At 47.3% G+C, this 26,886-nt stretch overlaps 1 protein-coding gene across 2 annotated transcripts in view; it reads right to left on the minus strand.

The window, feature by feature from the left end:
• Positions 1 to 26,886, minus strand: part of LOC115093978 (fibronectin type-III domain-containing protein 3A-like) — a 249,858-nt gene that overhangs the window by 54,432 nt on the left and 168,540 nt on the right. For both annotated transcript variants that reach the window (XM_029606523.1, XM_029606522.1), the window contains exons 14-18: positions 23,419 to 23,505; positions 16,164 to 16,302; positions 8,927 to 8,995; positions 7,866 to 7,984; positions 5,227 to 5,332 (exon numbers count right to left, since the gene is read on the minus strand). In XM_029606523.1, coding sequence (XP_029462383.1) covers positions 5,227 to 5,332; positions 7,866 to 7,984; positions 8,927 to 8,995; positions 16,164 to 16,302; positions 23,419 to 23,505 — 520 coding nt within the window. The remainder of the gene's footprint in view (positions 1 to 5,226; positions 5,333 to 7,865; positions 7,985 to 8,926; positions 8,996 to 16,163; positions 16,303 to 23,418; positions 23,506 to 26,886) is intronic.

The following is a 26,886-nucleotide window of genomic DNA, read 5'->3' on the forward strand; positions in this document are numbered from 1 at the left end:
CTGGGGGATCCAGCGTCAGGGGTGTATTCAACTGACTCGTGCTCCCTCACCACCAGTCAAAAACCCTAGCTGGGGGGGGGGGGGCAGCCCCTAGAGCTAGCGTGTGGCGTGCAAGCCTGGGAGGCTGGAGGATAATACTTCCTCTGCCTGTAGAAGGACTTCTGGGATCCTGGTCTGGACGATTTCCTGGCCAAGGAAGGGGCATAGGAAGCACTAGCAGAAAGCTGTTGAAGGGTGTAATGATGGTCCTTCAATTATACTACTTTATCCCGGACCTTATCCCCCAAAGAGGCTGTTACCTGTACAGGTGAGGTTGGCCAGTTTCTCCTGCACCTCTGGGCAGAGATCAGAAGTCCTGAGCCAGGCCATCTAATGGGCGCAGATACCCATGGCGGCTACACAGGGAGCAGTTTCAAAGACATTGTAGGTGGATCGCATCTCGTGCTTGCCAGCCTCAAAGCCTTATAGGGCAATAGTGGAGAGCACACACTGCCTCTGCTGTTAAAGTCTCTGAAAGATCCTGGACTCGCTTCCATAGGTTCCGGTTGTACTGAGTCATGTACAATTGGTAGGCGGCAATCTGTGCGATAAGCATAGCGCCCTGGATGTCCTTGCGGCCGAAGGCATTGAGCTCCCTATGCTCTCGCCCCGGAGGGGCAGACGTGAGCACGGGAGCGCCTGGCTTTCATGAGGGCGATCTCTACAACCGACTGGTAGGGGAGGTGCCGTTTTTTGAATTCCACTGTTTGCTGCACCAAATAGGTGGCATCAGCTTTCCTGTTGACAGGAGAGAGAGAGATTGGGTGTTCCCACATCCGAAGGAGGAGGTCCTTGAAGATGTCGTGGATGGGAACCGCCATGATCTCCTTAGGAGCGTCGACAAACTGGAGTACTTCCAGCATCTTGTGTTGCACATCCTCCTCTGTGAGGAGTTGGAAGGGGATAGCCTTGGACATGGCCCTGACAAACCCCGCGAAAGACAGGTCTTCAGGGGGAGACCAACGCTTTTCCTCCAGCAGGGAAGGCTCTGAGAAGGGGTCATCCAAGTAATCAGAGGAAGACTCCATGGGATCATCCCCTATGGGTCGTAAGGCTCTTCCTCCTCACTAGGGCCATCGCGATGCGGGTGAGGCCTGTGGGGGATATCAGCCCTGGGCTCCGACGCTTCGGAGGCCTTGAGGGCACCGCAGGAATTGATGGTTCCCCTTGCATCAAGGGGACCGAAGGCCATGGGAGACCGGAAGGATCAAGAAGAGGCTCGGTGAACTGAGGCCTTGGGAATGCAGTAATGGTTGTGTCTTCCTCTTCCTCGGACCCAAGGATTGGGATCCGGTGGGGGGGCATCGGTGGCCATTGGGGGATTGAAGGTCCCTCGGGCACCGGTTGTGTCAGTAGGGCACCTAAAAAGATTTCCAGACACACAGGGGTGCTAAGATAGATGGTGGAGGCTCGGGCTCTGGTATAGGGGCTGGTGGCACGGTCGGCTCCACACTCTGGAGATCTCCGAGCACCGTGGTCTGAACCCTGTGGTCCAACTCCTCCTGAAAGTCTGATGAGGCCAGGACTGAAAGAGGGGGACAAGGCGTCACTAGCTCTTCCTCGGATCTCCAAGGTGGCACGGTGCCCAACACCGATATCAGTGGGGAACTCCTGGGACTCCCGGGGACATTGGAGGATAGCGCCTCTGATGGCCAGGGTTGCTTCATGGCGAATGGCCGCCGCCAGTACCGCACCAGCACTGGAGCCATACATTGACGGCGATCGATGCCGATGCTTGCGGGATCTCCCATGGTGCTCAGCGGAGGATCCTGATGTGCGGGACATTGGTGAGATCATGGAGGATTGGTCACTGTCCCCGTGATCTTACAAGGAAGTGAAGAGAGAAGTAGCGAGGGGGAGCATATCAAGGGGCTCCCTGTGACCTCTGGGTATCGATGATTCTGACTTGGGAGTGGATGGAGCAGACTTGGAAGAACCGAAAAGCTTCTCCATCTTATCAAGACGTGCATGATGGCCCTAGGGGCTCATCTGATCACACAAGAGACACCCCCGGATGTCATGCGAGGGACCCCAGGCAGAGGATACAAACCTCATGCAGATCGTGATGGACATGATCTGCAGGGAACTGGCAAAAACTGGATGTCGCCATAAAAATTACCCGGCGTGCGGTCGATGACCAGCAGTCACAGAAAGGTGAGATGTTGGGAATCAACCGCAAAAAAGCAAACACACCCCCCCAGCAACTTTACTGACCACACCGAGGAGGCACCAACTGCGAAGGGGGACAGACGATGGAATGGGAAATCAACACTTTTCCACCAAAAAAATTGAGAAAATGTGGAGCTCCACAAACCGCGAGGCAACTGTATCACGGAAAAGAAGAGATTGAAGGGGGACCTCGCATGGACGCACGGACAGTGGCATGCTGGGCATGTTCAGTGTGCTGATCAAAGCTTTTAGAAACTTTGACAAACGTTTTCCGTGCCGGGCTCCTTCGGATGATTGTCACCCACTTGTGAGGACTAACATCCTGCTTGTTCTAGGAGAATGAGTGTTGATGAATGGCTTTATGGGGATTTTATATGTTCTATGATTCAGCAACACTAGAGATACTATATGTGATTTCATATTGTTATAGATGTGATTTTATTATCGAGATTTTGTAAAGAAGTTTGGAAGTCTTTGTTAAATTGATTAAAAAAGTGTTGAATAATATTATATTTTGTTTTTTTTCTAATATACTGATTGTATGTGAGAGAGGGTATTTTATTTTTCCTTCTCTAGTTACTGTACCTTTCTGGCCACTATGTGGACCATTAGCATAGAGCTCTGAAAATCCTCTCTGCCAACATCTTCAGATGAATAACTGTGTTAGTCTGATGTAGCAAAAATTACAAAGGTGGGTGGTAACTTAGGGACTAATCAAGTTATTGAAGCATGATCTTTTGAGGATAAAGTCCACCTTGTCAGATGCAACACATTTAAAGTGCCACCTGCATTTTTGTCATTCTTTATCTCAACAGAATCTATGGCCCTAGAATCCCTCCTCTGGGGTGCTAAGGAGTGGGTTCTAGAACTCTTGGCCTTTTTGAAAGCAGATTTGATGACCATGGATTGGTGTGGCAATTGAAGCTTGTTGAATCCAAGAGCCTTTTAGATGAGATAAATCATATCCACCTTCTTATTGATGGCAGCCACTACGAGGATTTCCCCACATCCTCATTGGTACCTCCTGAAAGATCTCATGACATGGGACTGCCACAAATTTATTTTTAAGGGGCTTCACATACTGAAGGATGTCCGTCATCTTGTTTCTAGAAGCTTCCGCCTTCTGCAACATGAATGAAATGGTGTCAGTCGTTTCCCTTACAAAGCCTGTGGAGAGGTCTTTAGGAGGAGATTTCCTTCTGTTCAGCGGAGGGGAGGGGTCCAAAGGGAGACCCGTGCACATCTCCTCTTCAGAGTACTCCGCAGAGGTTGACTCCCCAGGAATAATGAGAACCGTATTCACTGCACTCAGCAGGAGAAGGCTCTCTGTACTCTGTCATCAACCAGTGCAACTGGCTGTGGGGGCCTGGACAGCACATAGTGTTCAGCTTGCAAACACGGTGATAAAACAAAGTAAATCAAACATAGCAAGCTTACAATATAGGGGTCTTACTAGCCTGAACCTAGTGCATAAGTATATTTTAAACTCACAGAGATATTCCCAGAGAGAGCAGCTAAGGGTGATTTCTTCCCTTGTGTCTGGAGTGCTGCCATCTTGAGAGCTCTCGAGCAGTTACAGGCTCTGCACAGCCACATATGATTAAAAACAAGGACCCTCTGCTGTTTAACTCTGCTGGGACAAAGTGATTATTACCAGCAGTTCTGCCTCTGGGTTTTTTTCTCCCCCAGATCCTTAAGAATCTTAAACAAAGACTTTCAGCCTTTAAAAAAAAAAAAAATCTGAGCAATAGGATGTCTCAATAATCTGTCTGTTTCACTAAGTTGAAATTTAGGTATGAATAATTCTGCCAATCGAGATTCAGTTCTGAGAGGGACACATGCAGAACTGGAGATTAAACTACTTTCAAAATGGACCTTCCCCACAGGAAAAGTAACTTCTGTTTCAAATAGTGGCCAATCCAGGCTACCAGTACCTGGCAAGTACTCAAAAACTAAGTATATCCCATACTACTGATGCCAGTAATACCCATCCCTGAACCTTGGAGGGCGCAGGATACAAATAAATAAATAAATAAATAATAGCAGTGACTATTTCCCAAGTCGACTCGATTAATAGTAGTTTTTGGACTTTTCCAGGAACTTATCCAAACCTTTTTTAAACCCATCTACACTAACTGCACTAAACCCATCCTCAAGCAACAAATTTTAGAGCTTAATTGTTTGTTGAGTGAAAAAGAATTTTCTCTGATTAGTTTTAAATGAGCCACTTGCTAACTTTATGGAGTGCCCCCTAGTCCTTCTATTATCTGAAAGAGTAAATAACTGATTCATATTTACCCATTCTAGACCTCTCATGATTTTAAAGTCTTCTATCATATCCCCCCTCAGCCGTCTCTTCTCCAAATTGAACATCCCTATCCTCTTTAGCCTTTCCTCATAGGGGAGCTGTTCCATCCCCTTTATCATTTTGGTCGCCCTTCTCTGTACCTTCTCTAGTGCAACTATATCTTTGAGATGTGGCGATCCGAACTGTACACAGTTTATGAACTTCTCCTCCAGTAACTTATCCAAACCTTTTTTAAACCCAGCTACATTAAGTGCCTTAAGTACATACTCTGCAATGAATTCCAGAGCTTAATTGTCTGTTGAGTGAAAAATAATTTTCTCCAATTTGTTTTAAAAATGCTACTTGCTAACTTCATGGCGTGTTCCCTAGTCTTTGTATTATCCGAAAGAGTAAAGAACTGATTCACATTTACATGTTCAAGTCCTTTCATGATTTTGTAGACTTCTATTATATCCCCCCTCAGCCTTCTCTTCTCCAAGCTAAACAGTCCTAACCTCTTTAGCCTTTTCTCATAGCGGAGCTGTTCCATGCCCTTTATCATTTTGGTCGCTCTTCTTTGTATTTTCTCCAGTACAACTATATCTTTTTGAAATGATTCCATTTATTATTTATATTTTTTTAGGTTCACATGCATATATTTTTCCCCAATTATTTTCAGTATAAAGTTTCCCAATGTAATTTTGATATCAGTGGTAAAACTTTGACCTTACCCCAGCGTAGAGATAGTTCTTTGGGCTTAGCTTTGCTAGCCAGGCGTAGAGGCTGACAAGGTCCAGGAATAACAGCTGCTGTCTGAACAGCCAAGGCATCAGAAATCTACCAGAAAAATATACAGTAGAAAGTTAATTGAGAGGTCCATATTAAGTAAATCAGAAAGCATGAAAGTTATTCTGATATTCAGCAGACGATAACTGGTTACGTATTCCACAGCATATCCAGCTAAAGATACCTACAGGGCAGCCCTCCTTCATGACCAGACTCACCCAGATTATTTTACCTGAATAATGCTGAATATCAGTGCTAATCAGCTAAAGTTAAGCCCCCATCCTTGGAATGCCCATCATTGCCTCTTTTTTGCTGGCTAGATTTTGTGCATATAATGAATTATTTGGATAAAATTTAAATAGAGAGCAAGGGAGAATAAGAACATAAGAAATTTCCATAATAGGTCAGATCATAGGTCCATCAAGCCCAGCATCCTGTTTCCAACAGTGGCCAAACCAGGCTACAAGTACCTGGCAAGTACCCAAACACTAAGTAGATCCCATGCTGCTGATGCCAGTAAGAGCAGTGCCTATTCTCTGACAACTTGATTAACAGCAGTTAATGGACTTCTCCTCCAAGAACTTATCCAAACCTTTTTTAAACCCAGCTATACTAACTGCACTAACCACATCCTCTGGCAACAAATTCCAGAGCTTACTTGTACATTGAGTGAAAAAGAATTTTCTCCAATTAGTTTTAAATGTGCTACTTGCTAACTTCATGGAGTTCCTCCTAGTCCTTCTATTATCCGAAAGAATAAATAACCGATTAACATCTACCCATTCTAGACCTCTCATGATTTTAAAGACCTCTATCATATCCCCCTCCCCTCAGCCGTCTCTTCTCCAAGCTGAACAGCCCTAACCAAAAGCTTTGTCTGGATAACTCCTGAAGAACAAGTTGCTTCCTGTGAACAGGGTTCTCCATAGACAGCAGGTTGAACTAGGCAATACACATGAGTAGCATCATCAACTGGCGCCAACACACACACACACACACACACACACAGACACACACACACTCCAGTTTAGCAGAAAAGCGTTGGGAGTTTATCTGAAGCTGTTTGGACACACGAAGTAGAAATTCTGGACCTTCTTGTTGACTTCTGAGGCAAACAGGTGTCATTAGCTTTCCCCTGCAATTGAAGAAGTCATTCCCTACTTCTTGAGGAAATCCATATGGTTGCAACATTCTGCTGAGATGGTCCGCCAATGTATTTTGGATTCCCGGCAGGTAAGTAGTCTAGAGATGGGCAATATGATGTCCTGCCTGTGACCAGATCCAGATGGCCTCCTGACAGAGTGTAAGAGCCCATTCCTCTGCTTCTTTATGTAGAACACTTGACTGTCCTTCTGGATTAAGATTCTTTTTCCTGAGGGAAAGTGAGAGAATGCCCTCAAAGCTGGCAAATGGCTCGCAGCAAATGGCCACCTGCATCTCCTCAGTATGAAAATTATCCAAGCAGAAATGAGAATGATAGTGGATCAAGCAAAGGACAAAACCTAGAACTTTTAAACTGAACAGGAACTTGTGAAAAAAATGCCAAACCCAGAATAAGAAGAAACGTGTAGCCTTCTTCTTCTGGACTGCTCCCTGGTACTACAGGAACGAAAATTAGCAGGTGGTTGATTTTTAGATGATTCTCTACAGGGACCACAAACTTTGGGTCCATGTTGAACCAGTGTGTTCCCCCAACCCTTGGTAGAGGCATCGGTAGACAGAGTCACTTGATGCAGTGAGACATGTAGTGCGAGATCCACCTTTACAAATTCAGGATTCATCCACCCTTGGAGGGATGCTCTCATTCCGGAGGTCAGAGAAATTTGGAGAGATGATTGATACAGCTGAACCCATTTGCTCTGAAGACTCTACTGAAGGCCCTACCTGTGCAGATGAGTCAGGGGACCTACACATAATGCAGCTGATGTGTGTCCAAGAAGGACCAGAACAAACATGCTGATTGGTTTGGTCGTGTTGAAGGAAGAACCTTACTAAGCCCATCAGCAATGTGGCTCTCTCGACAGGAAGAGGCACCTTTTCCTGCACTTAGTTCTATCCATGATGGATATCTGGCACCCACAGATGTAGTTCTTGAACCCAATTATTGCAGGTTTCTTGGACTTTTCCATGCTGTATGACATCTTATGATTATTTTAATTTAATTTATTTTTTAATTCAAAACTGAAAGCTATCAAAGCAGCGGCAGAAAGAAGCAATGAGATAGACAGACACTAGGCCCCAAAACATTGAGAGACTGGGACACTCCATGCTGTAGCTCGAACAAAGAAAGATTGAGTGGCTCACAAGGCAGTGTGCACATGCAGGAACTCCTGCACATGTTCATTAAAGTCTTTGCTGAGCTCTGAGAGCTGGGTCTGTGTCGGTGCCATTGGATGACAGACACCTACACATAATAGCTAATTCATGCCTGCTTGTCGACAGAGAATAAACCAGGATAAATCTTTTGAATATGAACCTCTTGAAAGTTTAATTCATCAAGAATGGGATTGCACACAGTTCTGACCAATCTGCTATTCTTAATGGAAAAAGTTCAAATAGAAAACAGACACTGAACTCATCTTACCTGACTTTGACCTGCAGTACTGAGGCAGTAAACTCTCAATCTATACCAAGTACCAGGTTTGAGATGATCACACATGCATTCTTTTGTTGATCCACTATATACAATGTCCCATTTATTCCCTGGCCAAGCAAGAAGACAAAAGTATAACACTGTATAGTTTCTCATTTTAAGACAGGTTAGGTATATCACAACACACCAATATAGCTATAGGTCTCACATAAATTGTCATTTTAACTAAGTTGACAACAGGCCTTTCTAATATATGGTCTCAAGTCATGAAAGCAACAGGCATTAAAACATTCAAGTGAATGATACATAAATACCAACTAAGTACTAAGGGGTAGATTTTCAGAGCCCTGCTCGCCTAAATCCGCCCAAAACCGGGCGGATTTACGCGAGCAGGGCCCTGCGCGCCGGGAAGCCTATTTTACATAGGCCTCCCGGCGCGCGCAGAGCCCCGGGACTCGCGTACGTCCCGGGGTTCTCGGAGGGGGGCGTGTCGGGGGGCGGGGCCGGAGCGCGCGGCGTTGCGGGGGCGTGTCGGCAGCGTTTTGGGGGCGGGTACGGGGCGTGGCTACGGCCCGGGGGCGTGGCCGCGCCCTCCGTACCCGCCCCCAGGTCGCGGCCCGGCGCGCAGCAGGCCCGCTGGCGCGCGGGGATTTACGTCTCCCTCCGGGAGGCGTAAATCCCCCGACAAAGGTAAGGGGGGGGTGTAGACAGGGCCGGGTGGGTGGGTTAGGTAGGGGAAGGGAGGGTAAGGTGAGGGGAGGGCAAAGGAAAGTTCCCTCCTAGGCCGCTCCGATTTCGGAGCGGCCTAGGAGGGAACGGGGGTAGGCTGCGCGGCTCGGCGCGCGCAGGCTATACGAAATCGATAGCCTTGCGCGCGCCGATCCAGGATTTTAGCCGATACGCGCGACTACGCGCGTATCTACTAAAATCCAGCGTACTTTTGTTTGCGCCTGGAGCGCAAACAAAAGTAGGCTGTTCGCGCTCGTCTGAAAATCTACCCCTAAGAGAATAATTTAAATTACTTCAGACTGCATAATACATGTATTCCTTACCATTTAAAGTTTCAGAAATTTCTACAACATAACTGTATATTTCAGATCCTCCATTGTCTTTTGGTGATTCTGGGAAAAATGAGAATAAAAATATCTCTATATTAAGGCAAATTTGGTAAGGTGTATATCCCTTTAAACAATAAAAGAAAATTGGTTCTTACCTGCTAATTTTCATTCCTGTAGTACCACGGATCAGTCCAGACTGCTGGGTTTTGTCTCCCTTCAAGCAGATGGAGACAGAGAAAAACTTGAAGAGCACCCCATCTTAACCTGGTGTGCCACCTGCATCTCCTCAGTATGAAAATTAACCAAGCAGAAATGAGAATGATAACGGATCAAGCAAAGGACAAAATCTAGAACTTTAAAACTGAACAGGAACTGGCGAAAAAAATGCCAAACCCAGAATAAGAGGAAACCTGTAGCCTTCCTTCTGTAGCCTTCTGCAGCAAAAAACGGATATCAGAGCAGACTCACAAGAAAAAAAATCTAGTGAAAACCCTCTTACAGGAAGGGCATCTGGACTGATCCGTGGTACTACAGGAACGAAAATTAGCAGGTAAGAACCAATTTTCCTTTCCCTGTATGTACCCAGATCAGTCCAGACTGCTGGGATGTACCAAAGCTTCCCTATGTAGGGTGGGACGTTGAGAGTCCTGCTCAAATGACACTGCTTCCAAAGTTACTGACGTCCGGAGCCTAGACATCCAAATGGTAGTGTCGAGCAAAAGTGTGTAGAGACTTCCAGGTTGCCGCTCTGCAGATTTCTTGTGGCGAGACCAACTGGCATTCAGCCCACGAAGCCGCCAGAGATCTTAATGAGTGTGCTTTCAACCCATCAGGAATAGGCCAGCCTCAACAAATGTAAGCAGACGAAATAGCCTCTTTCAACTATCGGGCAATGGTCACCTTAGACGCTTTGTGACCCTTCTTAGCGCTGCTCCACAAGACGAACAAATGATCCGAAACCTGGAAAGAATTTGTGACCGCCAAATAGCGCAACAGAGCCCTTCTAACATCCAGGCACTTCAACTCCCTCGCATGAGATACCTCTGGAGTGATATGCGAAAAAGCTGGGAGCTCCACTGATTTGACTTAAGTGGAAGACTGAGATCACATTTGGCAAAAAAGATGGAACTGTCCTAAGAGAGACACTAGAATCAGAAATCTGCAAAAAAGGCTCCCTACAAGAAAGGGCTTGGATCTCCGAGATCCTCCAGGCTGAGCAGATCGCTTCCAAAAACACTGTTTTTAATGTGAGGTCCTTTAAAGTGGCCTGATTAATAGGTTTCAAGAGGCTTCACACAAGACCCTAAGCACCAAATTAAGGCTCCAGGACTGACAAACTGGGCAGACAGGAGGATTCAAATGCTTCACTCCCCGGAGAAAACGCACCACATCCGGAAGCGATGCAAGAGTTCTACCATGTACCTTGTCCTATGAGACAACTCAATGCGGACACCTGGACCCGAAGGGAATTGAAGGACAACCCTTTGGCTAAGCCTCTCTGTAAGAACGCCAGAATGTGCACCACCGAAGACTGGCGGGGGAGAACGCCCTGCTCGCGACACCACAATTTGAAGACTCTCCATACCCTGACGTAAGCCAACAAGGTAGAGGTCTTCCTTGCTCGCAGAAGAGTGGTAATCACATCCTCTGAATAACCCTTCTTTCTCAATTGCCGCCTTTCAAAAACCAGGCCACTAGACAAAAGCGATCCACCTGGTCGACAAATATAGGGCCTTGCCGAAGCAGATTTGGAAGATGTCAGAGTCTCAGGGGACCATCCACTGCAATATTGACCAGGTCCGCGAACCATAGGCGTCGGGACCTCCGGGGCCACTAGTATTACTTTCCCTGGGTGAACCTCTATCCATCGGAGAACCTTAACGATCAGAGGCCAGGGAGGGAAGGCATAAAGAAGTACCTTGGTTGGCCACGGAAGTACCAGCTCGTCGACTCCCTCCGCTCAGTGTTCCCTTTTGCGAATGAAGAAATGAGGAGCTTTGGCATTTCTTTGAGTAGCCATCAAGTCCAGGTGGGGAGGCCCCCATCTGCGAGAGACGAGGTCCATCACTTCATCGGAAAGCTCCCACTCCCCGGGATTGATCCATTGCTGACTCAGGAAATCCACCTGTACATTGTCAGTTCCGGCAATGTGGGATGCCATCTGATGAGCGAGATGCTGCTCCACCTAGGCAATGAGTTGCTCTGCTTTGGCAGCCACTGCCCTACTTTTGGTGCTGCCTTGACTGTTGATGTAGGCCGCATTGTCGCATTGTCGGACAGACTCTGTCCACCCAGTTGTGTATCAGTGGTAGGAAGTGCTGCAGCGCTAACCGAACTACCTTGGTCGCCAGGTGATTGATGGACCAGCTTGCCTCCTCCAATGATCATTGGCCCTGGACTGATCGGGATTGACGACTACTCCCCAACTGGAGAGACTGACATCCGTGGTTACTACCACCCACTGAGGAACTTTGAGGTCCACACAATGACTCAAGTGCTCCAGGACAAGCCACCAGCCAAGACTGGACTTGGCGGAATCCGAGAGAGTTAAGGGGAGCTGAAACTCCTCTGACTTTGGATTCCAACGGGAGAGTAACGCTCTCTGTAATGGTCTCATATGAGCAAATGCCCATGGGACCAACTCCAGGGTGGACACCATGGAATCGAGGACCTGAAAGTAGTCCCAGACTGTGGGGAGTGGAAGTGACAAGAAATGACGGATCTGCTGCATCAATTTGGAGATTCGGTCCAGCTGGAGGAACACTTTCCCCACACAGGTGTCGAACTGGGCTCCCAAAAAGTCCAGCACCTGAGACGGGAGGAGGTTGATCTTGGCCTGATTGTCAACCCATCCGAGAGATTCCAAAAGACTCACAACTTTGATGACTGCTGTCTCGCAGAGGACTCTCGACTTCACTCAGATGAGCCAGTCATCCAGATACAGGTGAACCAGAACTCCCTCTCTCCTGAGAGCAGCCGCCACGACCACCATTAGTTTGGTTAACGTGTGAGGTGCCGTAGCCAGACCGAATGGCAGAGCACAAAACTGGAAATGCATGCTGAGGATCATGAAGCAAAGAAACGTCTGGTGTTCCTTGCAGATGGATATGTGCAAATACACTTCCGTCAAATCCAGGGAAGCCAGGATCTTGCTGCTGCGGACCACTGCAATGACAGAGCGCAGAGTCTCCATCCGGAAATGTGGAACTTTGAGTGCCCTGTTCACCTTCTTCAAGTCCAGGATCGGCCGGAAGGACCCCTCCTTCTTTGGGACCATGAAATAGATGGAGTAGTGCCCTCTTGTCCACTCCTCCTGGGGAACGGGAACTATGGCCCCCAGAGAGAGCTCAGCCGGTCGAGGGTCTATCTAACGATCTGCTCCTTCATGGGAGAGCCGCAAGGGGAGACCATAAAAAGGTCTTGGAGAGGTCGAGCAAATTCAAAAGCGTAGCCATGTTCTATGATGGTTAGAACCCACTGATCAGAGGTTATTTTAGCTCATTTCTTGTAAAACTTGGACAGCCGTCCCCCTACAAGAGGAACCAAGTGATGGGCCGACCGCATCTCATTGGGTGGACTTGGCTCTAAGCGACGTGGAAGAGACCCCGTTATGAGAGTGTCTATGGCCCCGAAAGAAATGAGACCATGCTTGCGGCCTGCCCACTGGCTGCCTCTGACCCGAAGTCTGCGCCCTGCTTTGACAGAATCTCTGTTGTCCTCGAAAATGAGAACGGGCCGGAAGGAAGCTTCTCGAAGGCTTAGGCTTATCCTCTGGGAGCTTGTGGACCTTGTTCTCCTCCAGCGATGTAATCAGCTGCTCCAGGTCTTCACCATAAAGAAACTTCCCCTTAAAAGGTAAAGCACTCAACTGGGCTTTGGAAGAGACATCGGATGACCAGTTGCACAGACACAGGAGCCTCCTTGCAGAAACTGTAGATGCCATGGTCCTAGAGGAAGTACGCAGAAGATCATACAAGGCATCCATATGCAACCACCGCCTCCAAGCACTCCGCCTTTGCTGATTCCTGAGGAGGAAGGTCTCAGGAAGTAAATAACTGTTGTACACAGTGGAGGCCTGCCCGGAGCATGAAGCTACTGCAAACAGCCGCCCGGATACCCAGAGCTGAAACTTCAAATATCTGCTTCAAAAGAACCTTGAGCTTCCTATCCTGGAGGTCCTTGAGGGCCGCTGCTCCTGCTACTGGGATTGTGGTTCTCTTCGTCCCCGCCAACACTGAGGCGTCTACTTTGGGGAACTTCAAAAGCTCCAAGATCTCCTCGGACAAAGGATAAAGTTTGTCCATAGTCCGTCTCACTCGCAGGCCTGCCTCTGGCACATCCCACTCCTGGGCCATCAACTGCTGAACCATGACATGAAAGGAAAAGTTCTTAGCTGGACCCCTCAACCCCGCCAGGACCAGGTCCACCAAATCCTAGGGCAAGACTTCCTGGGGGAGCTCCACCCTAAGCTCTGACAAGACCCATGGAATGAGGGGGTCTAATTCTTCCCTGTGCAACAGGCAAACCACCTTCTGGCGGTTACTACCCTTAACCATTAAACCTTATGATTCACCTTTATGCAACTCCAACATTACTCTCTGCATTAACGGCAGTGGGTGGCAGGAAATTCGAATCAAATAGTTACCAACAAGGGCTCTGATCTTGGTGGTTGGTGAAACAGATAAGTATGGGAAAATAAGTCTGCTGGGCAGACTGGATGGGCCATTTGGTCTTTTTCTGCCATCATTTCTATGTTTCTATGTTATCACCCTCCAGGGGAGATGCCTTGCCTGGGTCCTCATCTGGATCCGACCCAGGCAGGGGCGGAGGGACCATGAGAGTGTCTGAAGCACCAGCAACTGCCAGCTCCGGTATGGTGGGCCCTTCTGGGAGTGAGGAGCCCCACAGCTTCTTCACAATAAGGGATCCCTGGACTCTAGGCATCTGGGAATCTTCTGGGGAGGCCCCTCAGGACGTCCCTGCTGCAAAGACCCGCTCTGCTGAACCTGGGTAGCCATAAATGCTTTGTGCATTAAAAGCACAAAATCCAAAGCGAAGGCATTAGTACCACCCCCCCCCCCCTTCCCCCAAAAGGGGATCAGGCTCACGCTCAGAAAGGTCTTGACAGGGATCCATAAGGTCCTCAAGGCTGCCCTGGCTTGCGCGTCTGCAAACGCATTCAAGATTGTCGCAGTTCCCACGTTCAGTGAGAATGGATCGGCCTGAGCTTCCTTAGGGGCAGATCTCTTCGTTGCACTGCAGGACTTAGCTGCCGACCATGGTCTGAGGTACCTTCCCCTCCGGGGAGGCACCCGACACACAGCCAGGAATGGGAAAGCCATGAAGTGGACTCCCCACAGGCCACACATCGCGCCAGACGCGGCATGAGGGAGCACAGGGAAGTGCCAATGAGTCAGGGAGAAGACTCAACTGCAGTCGGTGCGGCGGACAAACGGTGCTGCAGAGAACAAAAATGAATATTTATTTATTTATTTATTTAAACATTTTTCTATACCGTCTTGTTAAATACCATCACAACGGTTTACAGAAGGGCACGATAAAGAGAAATATGGGTGGTATAGATTACAAATTACTCGTGTGCCATCATAGTACAGTAACAATTTAACATAATAAACTAGGTGTGTAAGTTAAACCTGATTGTTAGGAACAAATTAGGCAGTTTGATTTTAACATTAATATGCAACCCGGAGCCCGATCGAACACTCTGAAACTTTTTTTTTTTTTTTTTAAACTCACTTCAGCTGCAGCAGCTGCTCAAAAACAACCAGAAGGCTGACAAGCTGCTTTTTTTGACCGGGACAGGGATAAAGGGGGGGGGGGGGGGGAGTCCCAGGACCACCGGTAATCACCCCTGATGCCTTACTGTACTGGAGCCCTGCGGGGTCACCAACCCCAGCTCCCCAAACCTACTACCAGGGGGAATGCTCCCACTAGGACCTGCCTACCCCCTGGGAGGTTGTGCCAGTTTGTCCTGCTTGATCCTCTTGTGTTTTCCTCTTTTTTTTTTTTTGTGAAATGGAGATTGTCTTAACACCTAAGAAACGGTCAAGACCGCAGGTTTTACACCACCTCCATCTGCTGGAGACAGAAATATTGGGGAGATGCAGGTGGCACACCAGGTTAAGAGGGGGTGCTCTTCAAGTTTTTCTCTGTTTCCATCTGTTGGAAGGGATGCAAAACCCAGCAGTTTGGACTGATCTGGGTACGTATAGGGACGGGCGAATTTTCAAAGGCCCGTGCGTGCATAAAAATCGGGACTTTTGAAAATGCGTGCCCGCCACGCGCATAGGGGCCCGGCCACGCACGTAAGTCCCGATACGCACACAAGTGCCGGGCCCTGAAAAAGGGGCAAGCCGGGGGCGGGATCTGAGCAGGGAGGGGCAGGACGGAGGCTGGCCGGCCAACACAGCGGCCATTAGCCGCTGTCTCGGGAAAGCACGCATCGGCAGCCGTCCGGCATGCGGAAACTACATATCTGCTCAAGAGGAGAGGTAGAAAAATAAAATATTTTCAGGTAGCTAGGTAGGGGGGGTTAGGGGTCAGGGTGAAGAGGGGCAAGGGAAGGAAGGTTAGGCAGAACGGTAGGGAACTGGGGGAGGCATGATTGCATCACAGTGCGTAGTTTACTAAAATTCCCCCCCCCCCCCGCGGATTTTAAATCCAGCATGCATGTGCGTGCTGCCAACAGATTTTATAACGTGTATGCCAGCACGCACATGTTATAAAATCAGCATGTCCATGAGCGCGCATCGGGAACCGCTCATGCATGGACGCGCGCACTTTTAAAATCTACCCCTATTTATGCAACTTTGCTTTGAACTTTCTAATTACAGATAATGCTTGAATACGACATTATAGTCAAGAACCTTAAATTTTAGTTAAAACAAAATCTTCTCATTCATCTTACTATAAAGACACAGCTGTTGAGAATGAAGTTCAAAATGTAGATCATTGGAAATAATGTTGCTCACTTTGAATATTTATAACCAACTAAAAAAGCAACTGATGTAGATACAATTTAATAATGTTATAATGCTCCTTCTAGAGAAAAATATTCCATCAAAATAGATATAAACTCTTCAAGAGTGCTTTTTGCTGGTCATCAATATATTTAAAAATATAAAGAAATATAAGTGGCTAAACAGAAAATCTTAATAAATAATCACAACTCCATAATTCTTGAGAGGTAGGGGAATGGAATGTAACTTACCCCACATGATCTTTACAGCATGTGCATGAATTTTTCCCTTTATGCTTGGTTTAGTTGGAGGGCCAGGTTTATCAGGAACCGTAGTATATTCTACAACTTCACTGGGATTACTTTTCCCTTCACTGTTGTAGGCAAAAACCTGTGTTTTGATACAAAATGTAACATCAAATATGCTATGCTTGATTAGTGTTTAAACAATATACAACTAAATAAATACACACATACTGAACATACATTTGCAACTAAAGCAAATAAAGAGAACGGAAACTACTTTGAAAATAAATCTGTCTTGAAATCAAATTTACAAATGTCCCTCATTTGCTCTGTTTGTAATGAAGGTGTTTAATGCATAAAGCAGCATATTTTAAAAGGCTCTTGTTAACAGCCGTGTCTGACTGCATTACTACTACTACAACAAATATCTGTAATGCAGCTAAATTTATGCAATGTTGTACACATAAACATAAGAAAGCAGGGAAAACAGTAACTGCAAAGGAATATCACACCAGAAACATTGCCGATAGCAAGAGAAAGATAGCTGGGTGTTTGAAATACAAATTACTCTCACTTTAAATTATAGAACAACAAATATTCAAAATGAAAAGATAAATCTTGCATATATATATTTCAAATAGAGAGAGTGTGATAGGCATTTTACAACATATCCTTTAATAAATACTCAACCAAAGTGGGGTAAGGACAAAGCAATCTTCTCAAATTAAATCTCTCAGCTCAAAACAGGCATACATGCCTACCAGTCAATGTGTTTTCCAACATACCAAATACTGACAGAACATTCATCAAAAAGATAATTATATCCATTCCTATCCAATTAAATGAAATACAGTTTCTAAAACTATCATTAATCTGAGGGAAGGGATCAAAGCTTGATCTGGGTGCTCTGCTACCCACCCCCCCTCCTTCCCTCTAACTTCTCTCTATTACTCTCATGGGATGTGAGTCCACATTAATGGATTCAGTGGATTTTCTTAAGGGTTTCATTTTAAATTTCAAAAATACAAATTGATCAAGATCATAAAAATGTACAGCAAGTCATTTAAATAAATCATACATTTTTAAGAACATGAAAGCAATCTAGCTGAACTTTTTCTATCATATGTATGTGACTGGGATTTAACTGGCACAGTGATGGAAAATTTTCATTCTAAGCCTCCTCCTAAGCTATGTACCATATCTTCTGTGATCTTATATAAATTACCGAGCAGCATAGCCTAGCATATTATTTAAAGTTACATCAATTGAAAAAAAATAAAAACCTTCTGTTTTAAGTAAAGCAAATGTTGCTTACCTATAACAGGTATTCTCACAGGACAGCAGGATGTTAGTCCTCACATATGGGTGACGACATCAGGATGGAGCGCAATCACGGAAAACTTCTGTCAAAGTTTCCAGAACTTTGACTGGCCCCTACTGGGCATGCCCAGCATGGCACTAACCCTGCAGCCAGCAGGGGTCCCCCTTCAGTCTTATTTGATTGCTACAGGCAGTGCCGAAAAAATAAAACAAAACATTACGAACCCAGCAACGCGGGGTGGCGGGCGGGTTTCGTGAGGACTAACATCCTGCTGTCCTGTGAGAACACCTGTTACAGGTAAGCAACATTTGCTTTCTCACAGGACAAGCAGGATGGTAGTCCTCACATATGGGTGAGTACCGAGCTGAGGATGTCCGAACATGCACCAAATGTACCCAAAGGCGTGCAACAGGCACAACAACTGGGGTGGAATTTGGTTGAGGGCATCCTGAACCCCACCGGGCAGGCGGAAGGGTATAGGTACGTCACGTTGGAAATAGGTTACGCAGGACAGATTGGCCGAAGATGGAATCTTGTCTTCCGGCTTTGTCCAAGCAATAGTGGGCTGCGAAAGTGTGGAGAGAACTCCAGGTGGCAGCCCTGCAAATGTCAGGAAGCGGCACCGATCGTAGGTGTGCTACTGAAGTCGCCATGGCCCTCACAGAGTGTGCTTTAACACGGTCTTGAAAAGGAATGCCTGCTTGCTGATAGCAAAAAGATATGCAGTCCGCCAACCAGGAGGAGAGAGTCTGCTTATCCACAGGTTGCCCTAATTTGTTGGGATGGAAAGAGATGAATAACTGAGTGCTCTTCCTGTGAGCAACTGTACGGTCTAGGTAGAACGCTAGAGCCCATTTACAGTCAAGGGTATGCAGAGCCTGTTCCCCTGGGTTGGAGTGGGGCCTGGGAAAGAAGATAGGTAGTATGATGGATTGATTAATGTGAAACTCCGAAACTACCTTAGGCAAAAACTTAGGGTGAGTGCGGAGTACCAACCGGTCCTGCAGGAGTTTAGTGTAAGGCGGATAGGTAACTAGGGCCTGTAACTCACTAACCCTGCGAGCTGAAGTGATAGCCAAAAGGAAAATCACTTTCCATGTGAAGTATTTTAGGTCACAGGAGTGAAGAAGTTCGAATGGTGGTTTCATGAGCCGCCCGAGAACCAGATTAAGGTCCCAAAAAGGGGCCGGAGGAAGTAAAGGTGGCTTGATATGGAGCAAGCCTTTCAGAAAACATGTTACGAGGGGTTGTACCGATATAGGGACATCCCCGACACCTTTATGGAAGGCGGCTACCGCAGTGACATGCATTCTGATGGAAGAGGTCTTTAGACATGATTCCGATAAATGCCAGAGATAGTCCAAAAACCTTGGGATTGCGAAGAACACCATGATGTATAGCTTTTCCATTTATAGGAATAAGACTTTCTTGTGGAAGGCTTCCGTGAAGCAATCAGGACACGAGAAACCGAATCTGAAAGGTTAAGTGGTTGAAGGATTAACCTTTCAACATCCATGCCGTCAGGGACAAGGCCTGAAGATTGGGATGGCGTAGACATCCGTCGTTCTGAGTGATCAGAAGCGGGTCCGTTCCCAAGGGAATGTGCCTGCTGATAGAGAGATCCTGGAGTATGGGAAAACCACACTTGGCGTGAGGTGCTATCAGGATCATGGTTCCCTTGTCGTGACGGAGCTTCACGAGAGTCTTCGAGAGAAGAGGAAGTGGAGGGAATGCATAAAGCAGACCGGCTGCTCACAAGAGGGAGAATGCATCTCTGGGCTGAGAGCGCTCGCTCCGAACGAGGGAGCAGTAATTGTCCACTTTGTGGTTCTGAGGGGACGCGAAGAGGTCTATTTGGGGATAACCCCATTGCTGGAAGAGAGAGTTCGCTACCGAGGGGTTGAGAGACCACTCGTGCGGTTGGAAGACACGACTCAGTTTGTCTGCCAAGACATTGTGTACTCCCGGCAAATAGGTGGCCCTGAGGTACATCGAGTGGGAGATAGCTTCTGCCCAAATCTGCGCAGCTTCCTGACACAGAAGGAAGGAGCCTGTGCCTCCCTGCTTGTTGATGTACCACATGGCCACCTGGTTGTCTGTCTGAATCAAGATGACGTGATTTGATAGGCAATCCTGAAAAGCTCTGAGAGCATATCGCATTGCTCGAAGCTCCAGGAAATTTATCTGGTGTTTGGCTTCCTCTGGAGACCAAGATCCTTGCGTCTGTAGATTGTTCACATGAGCTCCCCACCCGAGGTTGGAAGCGTCGGTGGTGAGAATGAGTTGAGGATCTGGTAGGTGAAAAGGCAATCCCTGGAGGAGATTGTTCTGATCTTTCCACCAGGCGAGAGGCAGACGGAGTGCGTCGGTGATGTGGACAATGGTTGACAGAGGCCGAGTCACTTGAATCCATTGTGACCTCAGAGTCCAATGCATGACTCTCATGGCCAGGTGGGCCATTGGAGTGAGATGGACTGAGGACGCCATGTGTCTGAGAAGGACAAGGAATTGCCGAGCCGTTGCTGTATACTGAGACTGCAACTGGTGAGCGAGAGACACGAGGGTTTGCACTCGTTGTTGAGGTAGAAAGGCTTTTGCCTGCAAGGTGTCCAAGTCTGCCCCAATGAAAGACAAGGTTTGAGATGGGGCTAAATAGGATTTCTCGTAATTGACGAGAAATCCTAGCGAGATTAAAGTGTGTAGGGTCAAATCCAGGGACGACCGAGCGGCTTGCTGGGTTGGGGCCCTGATTAACCAGTCGTCTAAATAGGGGTGGACGTGAACACCTCCTTTCCTGAGAAAGGCTGCGACAACCACGAGACATTTGGTAAAGACTCGTGGTGCCGATGCTAGGCCGAATGGAAGCACCCGGTTTTGATAGTGCTTTGGGCCTACTAAAAACCTGAGGTAATTGCGATGAGCTGGAGCTATCGCAATGTGGGTGTACACGTCCTGGAGGTCCAGAGAACAGAGCCAGTCTCCTCTTTGTAGAAGAGGTAGAAGTGAGCCCAAGATTACCATCTTGAACATTTCCCGCTGGAGGTACTTGTTGAGGGCACGTAGGTCCAGAATTGGACGAAGCCCCCCGGATTTTTTGGGGATCAAAAAGTACCGGGAATAGAACCCTAGGCCTTTTTGTGAGAGAGGAACAGGAAACCTCCTGCTCCAGAAGGACAGAGTGGTCGGTTACTCTCCACGCTTGTAGAGGTGGGGAGTCCGGTGGAACAGCAAGAAAATTCAGATGGTAACCCTGAGCAATGATTGCCAGCACCCATTGGTCGGTTGTGATTGATTGCCATATTCCATGAAAGTGGCATAATCGGTCTCCCACTGGTATGCTTGGCAGAGGGATCAGGCTGCTGCTCTCCAAGTGAAAGTCAAAAACCTGAAGCAGGCCCCGGCTGGGGAGCTGCTTGTGGCTTTTGCTTCCAGGGCTGGTGAGGCTGAGATTTTTGATAAGGCCTCGTAACTCGGGACCTTGTTGGTGGGGGATAGTACTTCCTTGGACGGAAAAATGATTTCTTGGAGTCCTTCTTGAAGGGCTGTCTAGAAGGGAAGTCAGAAGGCATTGATGAGAGCTGTTTGAGGGTCTCATGATGGTCCTTTAACTCAGCCACTATTTGCTGAATCTGTTCACCGAATAGATTATCTCCTATACAGGGCAGGTCAGAGAGCCTGTCTTGTACTTCTGGGCGAAGGTCAGACGACTTGAGCCAGGCCCAGCATCTTGCCGAAATGGCAGTTGCAGACACTCTAGTGGAGGTGTCGAAGATATCGTAAGCTGTTCGTATCTCATGCTTCCCTGCCTCAAAGCCCTTGTTGACGAGGGTTTGAAGATGTTCTTGGAATTGGTCAGGCAGGGTTTCAGAGAAGTCCGTTATTTGCTTGAAAATGACCCTATTGTATTGGGTCATGTACAGCTGGTAAGAAGCAATTCTGGAGATGAGCATGGTCCCTTGGAACACTCGTCGACCAATATTGTCTAGGAACTTGTGTTCCTTGACAGGAGGGGTAGAGGAGTGTGGCTTCGTCCTTTTCACTTTCTTTTGAGCTGATTCTACCACAACTGAGTGGTGGTCAAGCTGAGATTTTTGAAAGCTCGGGGCTGACTGTACTAGATAAGTAGTGTCAGCTTTTCTGTGTACTGGGGCAATGGATCCAAGATTTTCCCAGTTCTTTTCGAGGTGGTCAAGAAGAACTTGATGAACGGGAATAGAAGTAATCACTTTAGGGGCATCCAGGAATTGGAGAAGCTCCATCATCTGGTGCCTATCATCTTGCTCCGTCTGAAGCTGAAAAGGGACCAATTCCGACATTTCCTTCACAAAATTAATGAAAGGGAGGTCCTCTGGAGGAGAACGCTATCTACTTTCAGTAGGAGAAGGAGGTGAAGGTAAATCGTCTGTGTCTGTGGAAGTATTATCACCCCAGGTGGCATAAGGATCAGCAGGCTGACCTGTAGGACGAGAAGGGGGTTGGATACCCGAAGGGCCCGGCTGAGGCTCCGAGAAAATCAAAGGAATCGCCGGTGGCACCGCGGACGCCCTGGGGGGCATCGGTGCTGGCATCGAAGGCATCGATGGCGCCGATGTGCGTATCGCCCCCGATGAATGAATCGGTGGCAAGGGACGACATGGCATCGATGGCTGAGGCAATACCCCTGAAGGAGGAATGCGGAACGGTGTTTCTCCTCCCGATGAAGCAGTCATCGGGGAGCGCACCGGAGCCATCTGAGACCCGGGAATCACCAGTGGAAGGGCAGTCATGAGCGCCTCTATCCGGGATAGCAGCGGTGCCAGTGCTGTGGAATCGGGTCGATGACTGGTTCCACTCTCGGTGCCGGTGTCTGTGCCAGAAGGACCTGGAGTTGTTGCATCGCCTTGTCGATGGCCTCCTGGACCAGCCGGTCCAGTTCTTCCCGGAGACCTGGGGCAATCAGCTCCAGCTCCATGATGGAAGAGGGAGGCTGAGGCACAGTCGGAGGGACCTCCTTTACAGGCGGAATCGCGACTCCCAAATCCCAATCGGGTGAGGGTGGCCTCGATGTCCTGATCGCAGGAGTGGTCGGTGCCGCTCCTGGATGGGGCTTCTTCGACGGTGGCTCGGACAGTGGCGAGGTCGATGATTTCGCTCCCTTGACAGTCCGAGACTTACGATGCCGATGGCGATGCTTCTCCCTACGATCCCCTCGATCCTGAGGGGGAGAAATGGGAGTCGATAGCCGTGAAGACGTCGATGGTGGGCGGTCACCGGACGGTTGTCGATGCTGATGCGATTTTGACGGTGCAGTCGATGCGATGGATGGCGTCGGGGTGTGAGCACGGAAAAGGAGTCCCATCTTCTCCATTCTGGCCTTGCGACCTTTCGGTGTCATAAGGGCACATTTGGTGCAAGTCAGGACATCATGCTCACGACCTAAACACATTACACAGGCTCCATGAGGGTCTGTGATAGACATGGTACGAGTACAGTCCGGGCACCGACGATAATCCGACGCTATGGCCATAGAAAAATCGAGACGCGGTACAGTCGATGGCCAGTAGGCTGCTAGGGCCAAACTAGACGGTAAGTGACGAAAAACGGTGAAAAAACTTACCGGAGTACCGCGGCTTGAGAAAAGTTAGAGGAGGGACCCCTGTGGGGCGAAGTAATTTTAATTAAGTGCGTGAGGAAAATTCCTGTCAGGAATCTCTTCAGAGCTCCTAAACCGCGAGGCTACTGCTGTGTGGAAAAAAGAAGACTGAAGGGGGACCCCTGCTGGCTGCAGAGTTAGTGCCATGCTGGGCATGCCCAGTAGGGGCCAGTCAAAGTTCTGGAAACTTTGACAGAAGTTTTCCGTGATTGGGCTCCATCCTGATGATGTCACCCACATTTGAGGACTACCATCCTGCTTGTCCTGTGAGAAAAAGATACATTTCTGAAGTCTAATTACTTACATACCCTAAACTTATAGGAAGTACTCCTTCGAAGATTCTTTAAAGTGCAAGTGAGTTCTTCTCCATTTTGTTGAGGTTGAAAACCGTAACCCTGAAATGCACAGGAAAAAATTATTTAGTTGTTACAAAGTTTTATCATCACCTGCAAAGTCAGCATTGATCTGAAAGTTAGTTTTTCTTAGTAATATAATTGTTGATACACTGCACATTAAGTTCCATTACTTTTTCTATCCAGCAGCAGAGTGGTAGCTCAAGCACCAAATTTTAAACAGCTTTTTAAAAATACAGCATAACGCATGCATATTTTATTTAAAAAAAAAAAGCTGTTAAGTTACTATTTTTGACAAATGGTTCATAAACAATGCATAAGATCTATTATTTATTTATTTGTTTAGGTTCTTTTTTATACTGAAGTATAGCGGGAAGCCTTCACTCCGGTTTACAATTGAACAACTTCATACATGGAAACATTTTGTAACATAAAACAATAGCCACATCATTTTCAGTTAATTTTAGCGACAAAAAATCTTAGGCCTGGATTTATCAAAATGCGATAAGTATCGCATGCGATAGCAAAAGGGGCGTGATTTATGCAAATAGACAGTTTATCGCAATTTACGCTAATACTTATGCGAAGAGCTAAGTTAGCACAAATTGCGATAACATTTTCACACTTTGCGATACATGCCAGACCTAACCCCCTACACTAATACCTACATCTCACCTCAAGTTACTAGGTGGGCCTCCCATAGGGATACAAATACCTATCTAGGAAGAGGACATTATGGCTAGTCTGTCTGTCTCTCTCTCCCGGGAGCTTCACACCTACTAAAACAGGCCTTTCAGGAGACATCGCGAAATGTGCTAACACCTATCGCCCCGTAACGCAAGCTATCGCACTGCTTAACACTACTGAAAAAGGTGTAGCTAAAATCGGCATTAAGTCCGTGCGATAGGACTTCACAAACTGGTAAACCCAGCCCACTCCCGCCCCTAACTCCTCCTCTTTTTCGAATTGGCATCGCACCATATGATATGGTGCTATCGCATGTGTTAAAGGCGTTTTCGCATGCGTTAAGGGCTTTTAGCATGCGATAAGCCCTTAACGCATGCGAAAACGCCTTAGCGCATTTTGATAAATGACCCCCTTAGATTGCTAAAGTTCTATCATACATCAATAAAAAAAACATTTTGGAGGTTGATTCATCCCTAGCAGTTTTGGACTTGGAAAGGCAAATACTGACTGAATGGTGGTTCTTTCTAAACATCTGTTATAAATAAAGATATCTGGTAACTGTGTTTTCAGACTTATAAAAAGTTATTCAGAGTGGCCTGAAAAAAGTTATTCACCCCACAGAGGAGATGAAGACTGTCCATACTCTCTCTAGCCCAGTTTCTGTCACCTATACACACTTTTTATTTTTTTTTTGACTCCCCAAGTCTTCCACCCTGAATAAATTACTCCTCCTTCAGGCAGCAGTAACTCCACTCTAGATGGCCTCCCTTCAACCCAAATATTTCCATCGTTTCCTGTGAAAGGAAAATTGGTTCTTACCTACTAATTTTCTCTCCTAGTATACCACAGATCAATCCAGACTCCTGGGTTGTGCCTCCCTCTGCCAGCAAATGGAAACAGAAGAAAAGCTTTACTGACATTGTCGTATAACCTAGTGTGCTATCTGCAGTCCCTCAGTATGACTTGTACCTAAGTCAAGATGAGACAGCAGAGTTGCTTACCTGTAACAGGCGTTCTCCCAGGACAGTAGGATGTAGTCCTCACATATGGGTGATGTCATCAGACTGAGCCCTGTCACGGATTACTTTTGTCAAAGCTTCTAGAACTTTGACTGGTACACTGAGCGTGCCCAGCTTGCCATAATCCCTGTGGCCACAGGGGTCTCCCTTCAGTCTCGTTTGCAGCAAAAGATGCGAGCAAAAAATAAAATAATAAAACGGTTTTGGACCTAACTCTGCGGGGTGGCGGGTGGGTTTTGTGAGGACCTCACATCCTGCTGTCCTGGGAGAATACCTGTTACAGGTAAGAAACTCTGCTTTCTCCCAGGAGAAGCAGGATGATAGTCCTCACATATGGGTGATTAGCAAGCCACAGGCTGACTCATATTTGTTTGGATCAATAGTGTACAATTTGTGCAACAGGCACAACAACTGGTGTACTGTTGGTAAAAATGAGGCAGCTTGAAAATCACAGCAGGTGGATGTGGAAGGAGTTGGGATTATACTGGAAATAAGTTCTTCAAGATGGATTGGCCAAAGGCAGTGTCTTGACGTCTTTCCTTGTCCAGGCAGTAATATGCTGCAAATGTGTGGACAGAGCTCCATGTTGCAGCTTTACAGATCTCAGCAATCGGTACTGAACGATAGTGTGCTACTGATGTTGCCATGGCTCTTACTGAGTGCACCTTCACTCGTCCCTGAAGGGGAAGGCCTCTTTTTCATAGCAGAATTTGATACAGTCTGCTAGCCAGCAGGAGAGAGTTTATTTGCCCACTGCAACTCCCGGTTTGTTTTTATCAAAAGAAACAAAGAGTTGGGTGGATTTCCTGTGGACTGCAGTGCAGTCTAGGTAAAATGCAAGTGCACGTTTACAGTCCAAGGTGTGTAAAACTCTCTCGCCCTGGTGAGAGTGAGGCCTTGGGGAAAAGGTGGGCAAGACTATAGATTGATTCAGGTGAAAGTTGGTTACCACCTTGGGAAGGAATTTAGGGTGAGTACAGAGGACCACTCTGTCATGGAGGAACCTTGTACAGGGTGAGTATGTGACAAGGGCTTGTAATTCACTGACCCTTCGAGCAGATGTAATGGCTACTAGGAAAAACTTCCCATGTAAGAAATTTAACATTGCAGGAGTGCAAAGGCTCAAATGGGGAACGCATGAGCCTTGTAAATACTACGTTTAGATCCCATTCAGTAACTGGTGGCTGTAGAGGGGGCTTAAGTTGTATTAGGCCCCTCATAAACCAACTCACAAGGGGTTGCACTGTTATTGGGGCATCCCCTACTCCCTTGTGGTTTGCTGAGATGGCACTAAGGTGTACCCGTACCGAGGAAGTCTGGAGACCAGAGTCTGAAAGGTGCCAGAGATAGTCTAATAGAGATGGAGTGGGGCAGGAAAAGGGATCGATACAGTTTTGCATGCACCACATGGTAAATCTATTCCACTTAGAAAGATAAAGTTTCCATGTGGAAGGCTTTTGTGAAGCTACAAGCACTTGAGAAACCCTAGTTGAAAGACTGAGCGGTTGTAGGATCAGGCTTTCAACATCCAGTCTGTGAGGGATAGGGTCTGAGGTTCGGGTGGCGTAACATGCCGTGGTTTTGAGTTATGAGATTGGGTGCTGTGCCAAGGCGCATGGGTTCTCGGATGGAGAGTTCGAGAAGCATGGGAAACCATTCTTGTCTAGGCCAGTACGGGGCTATGAGTATCATTGATCCCCTGTCCTGTTGTAGCTTC

This window comes from Rhinatrema bivittatum, chromosome 6, assembly GCF_901001135.1.
Source record: "Rhinatrema bivittatum chromosome 6, aRhiBiv1.1, whole genome shotgun sequence".
Lineage (NCBI taxonomy): Eukaryota > Metazoa > Chordata > Amphibia > Gymnophiona > Rhinatrematidae > Rhinatrema > Rhinatrema bivittatum.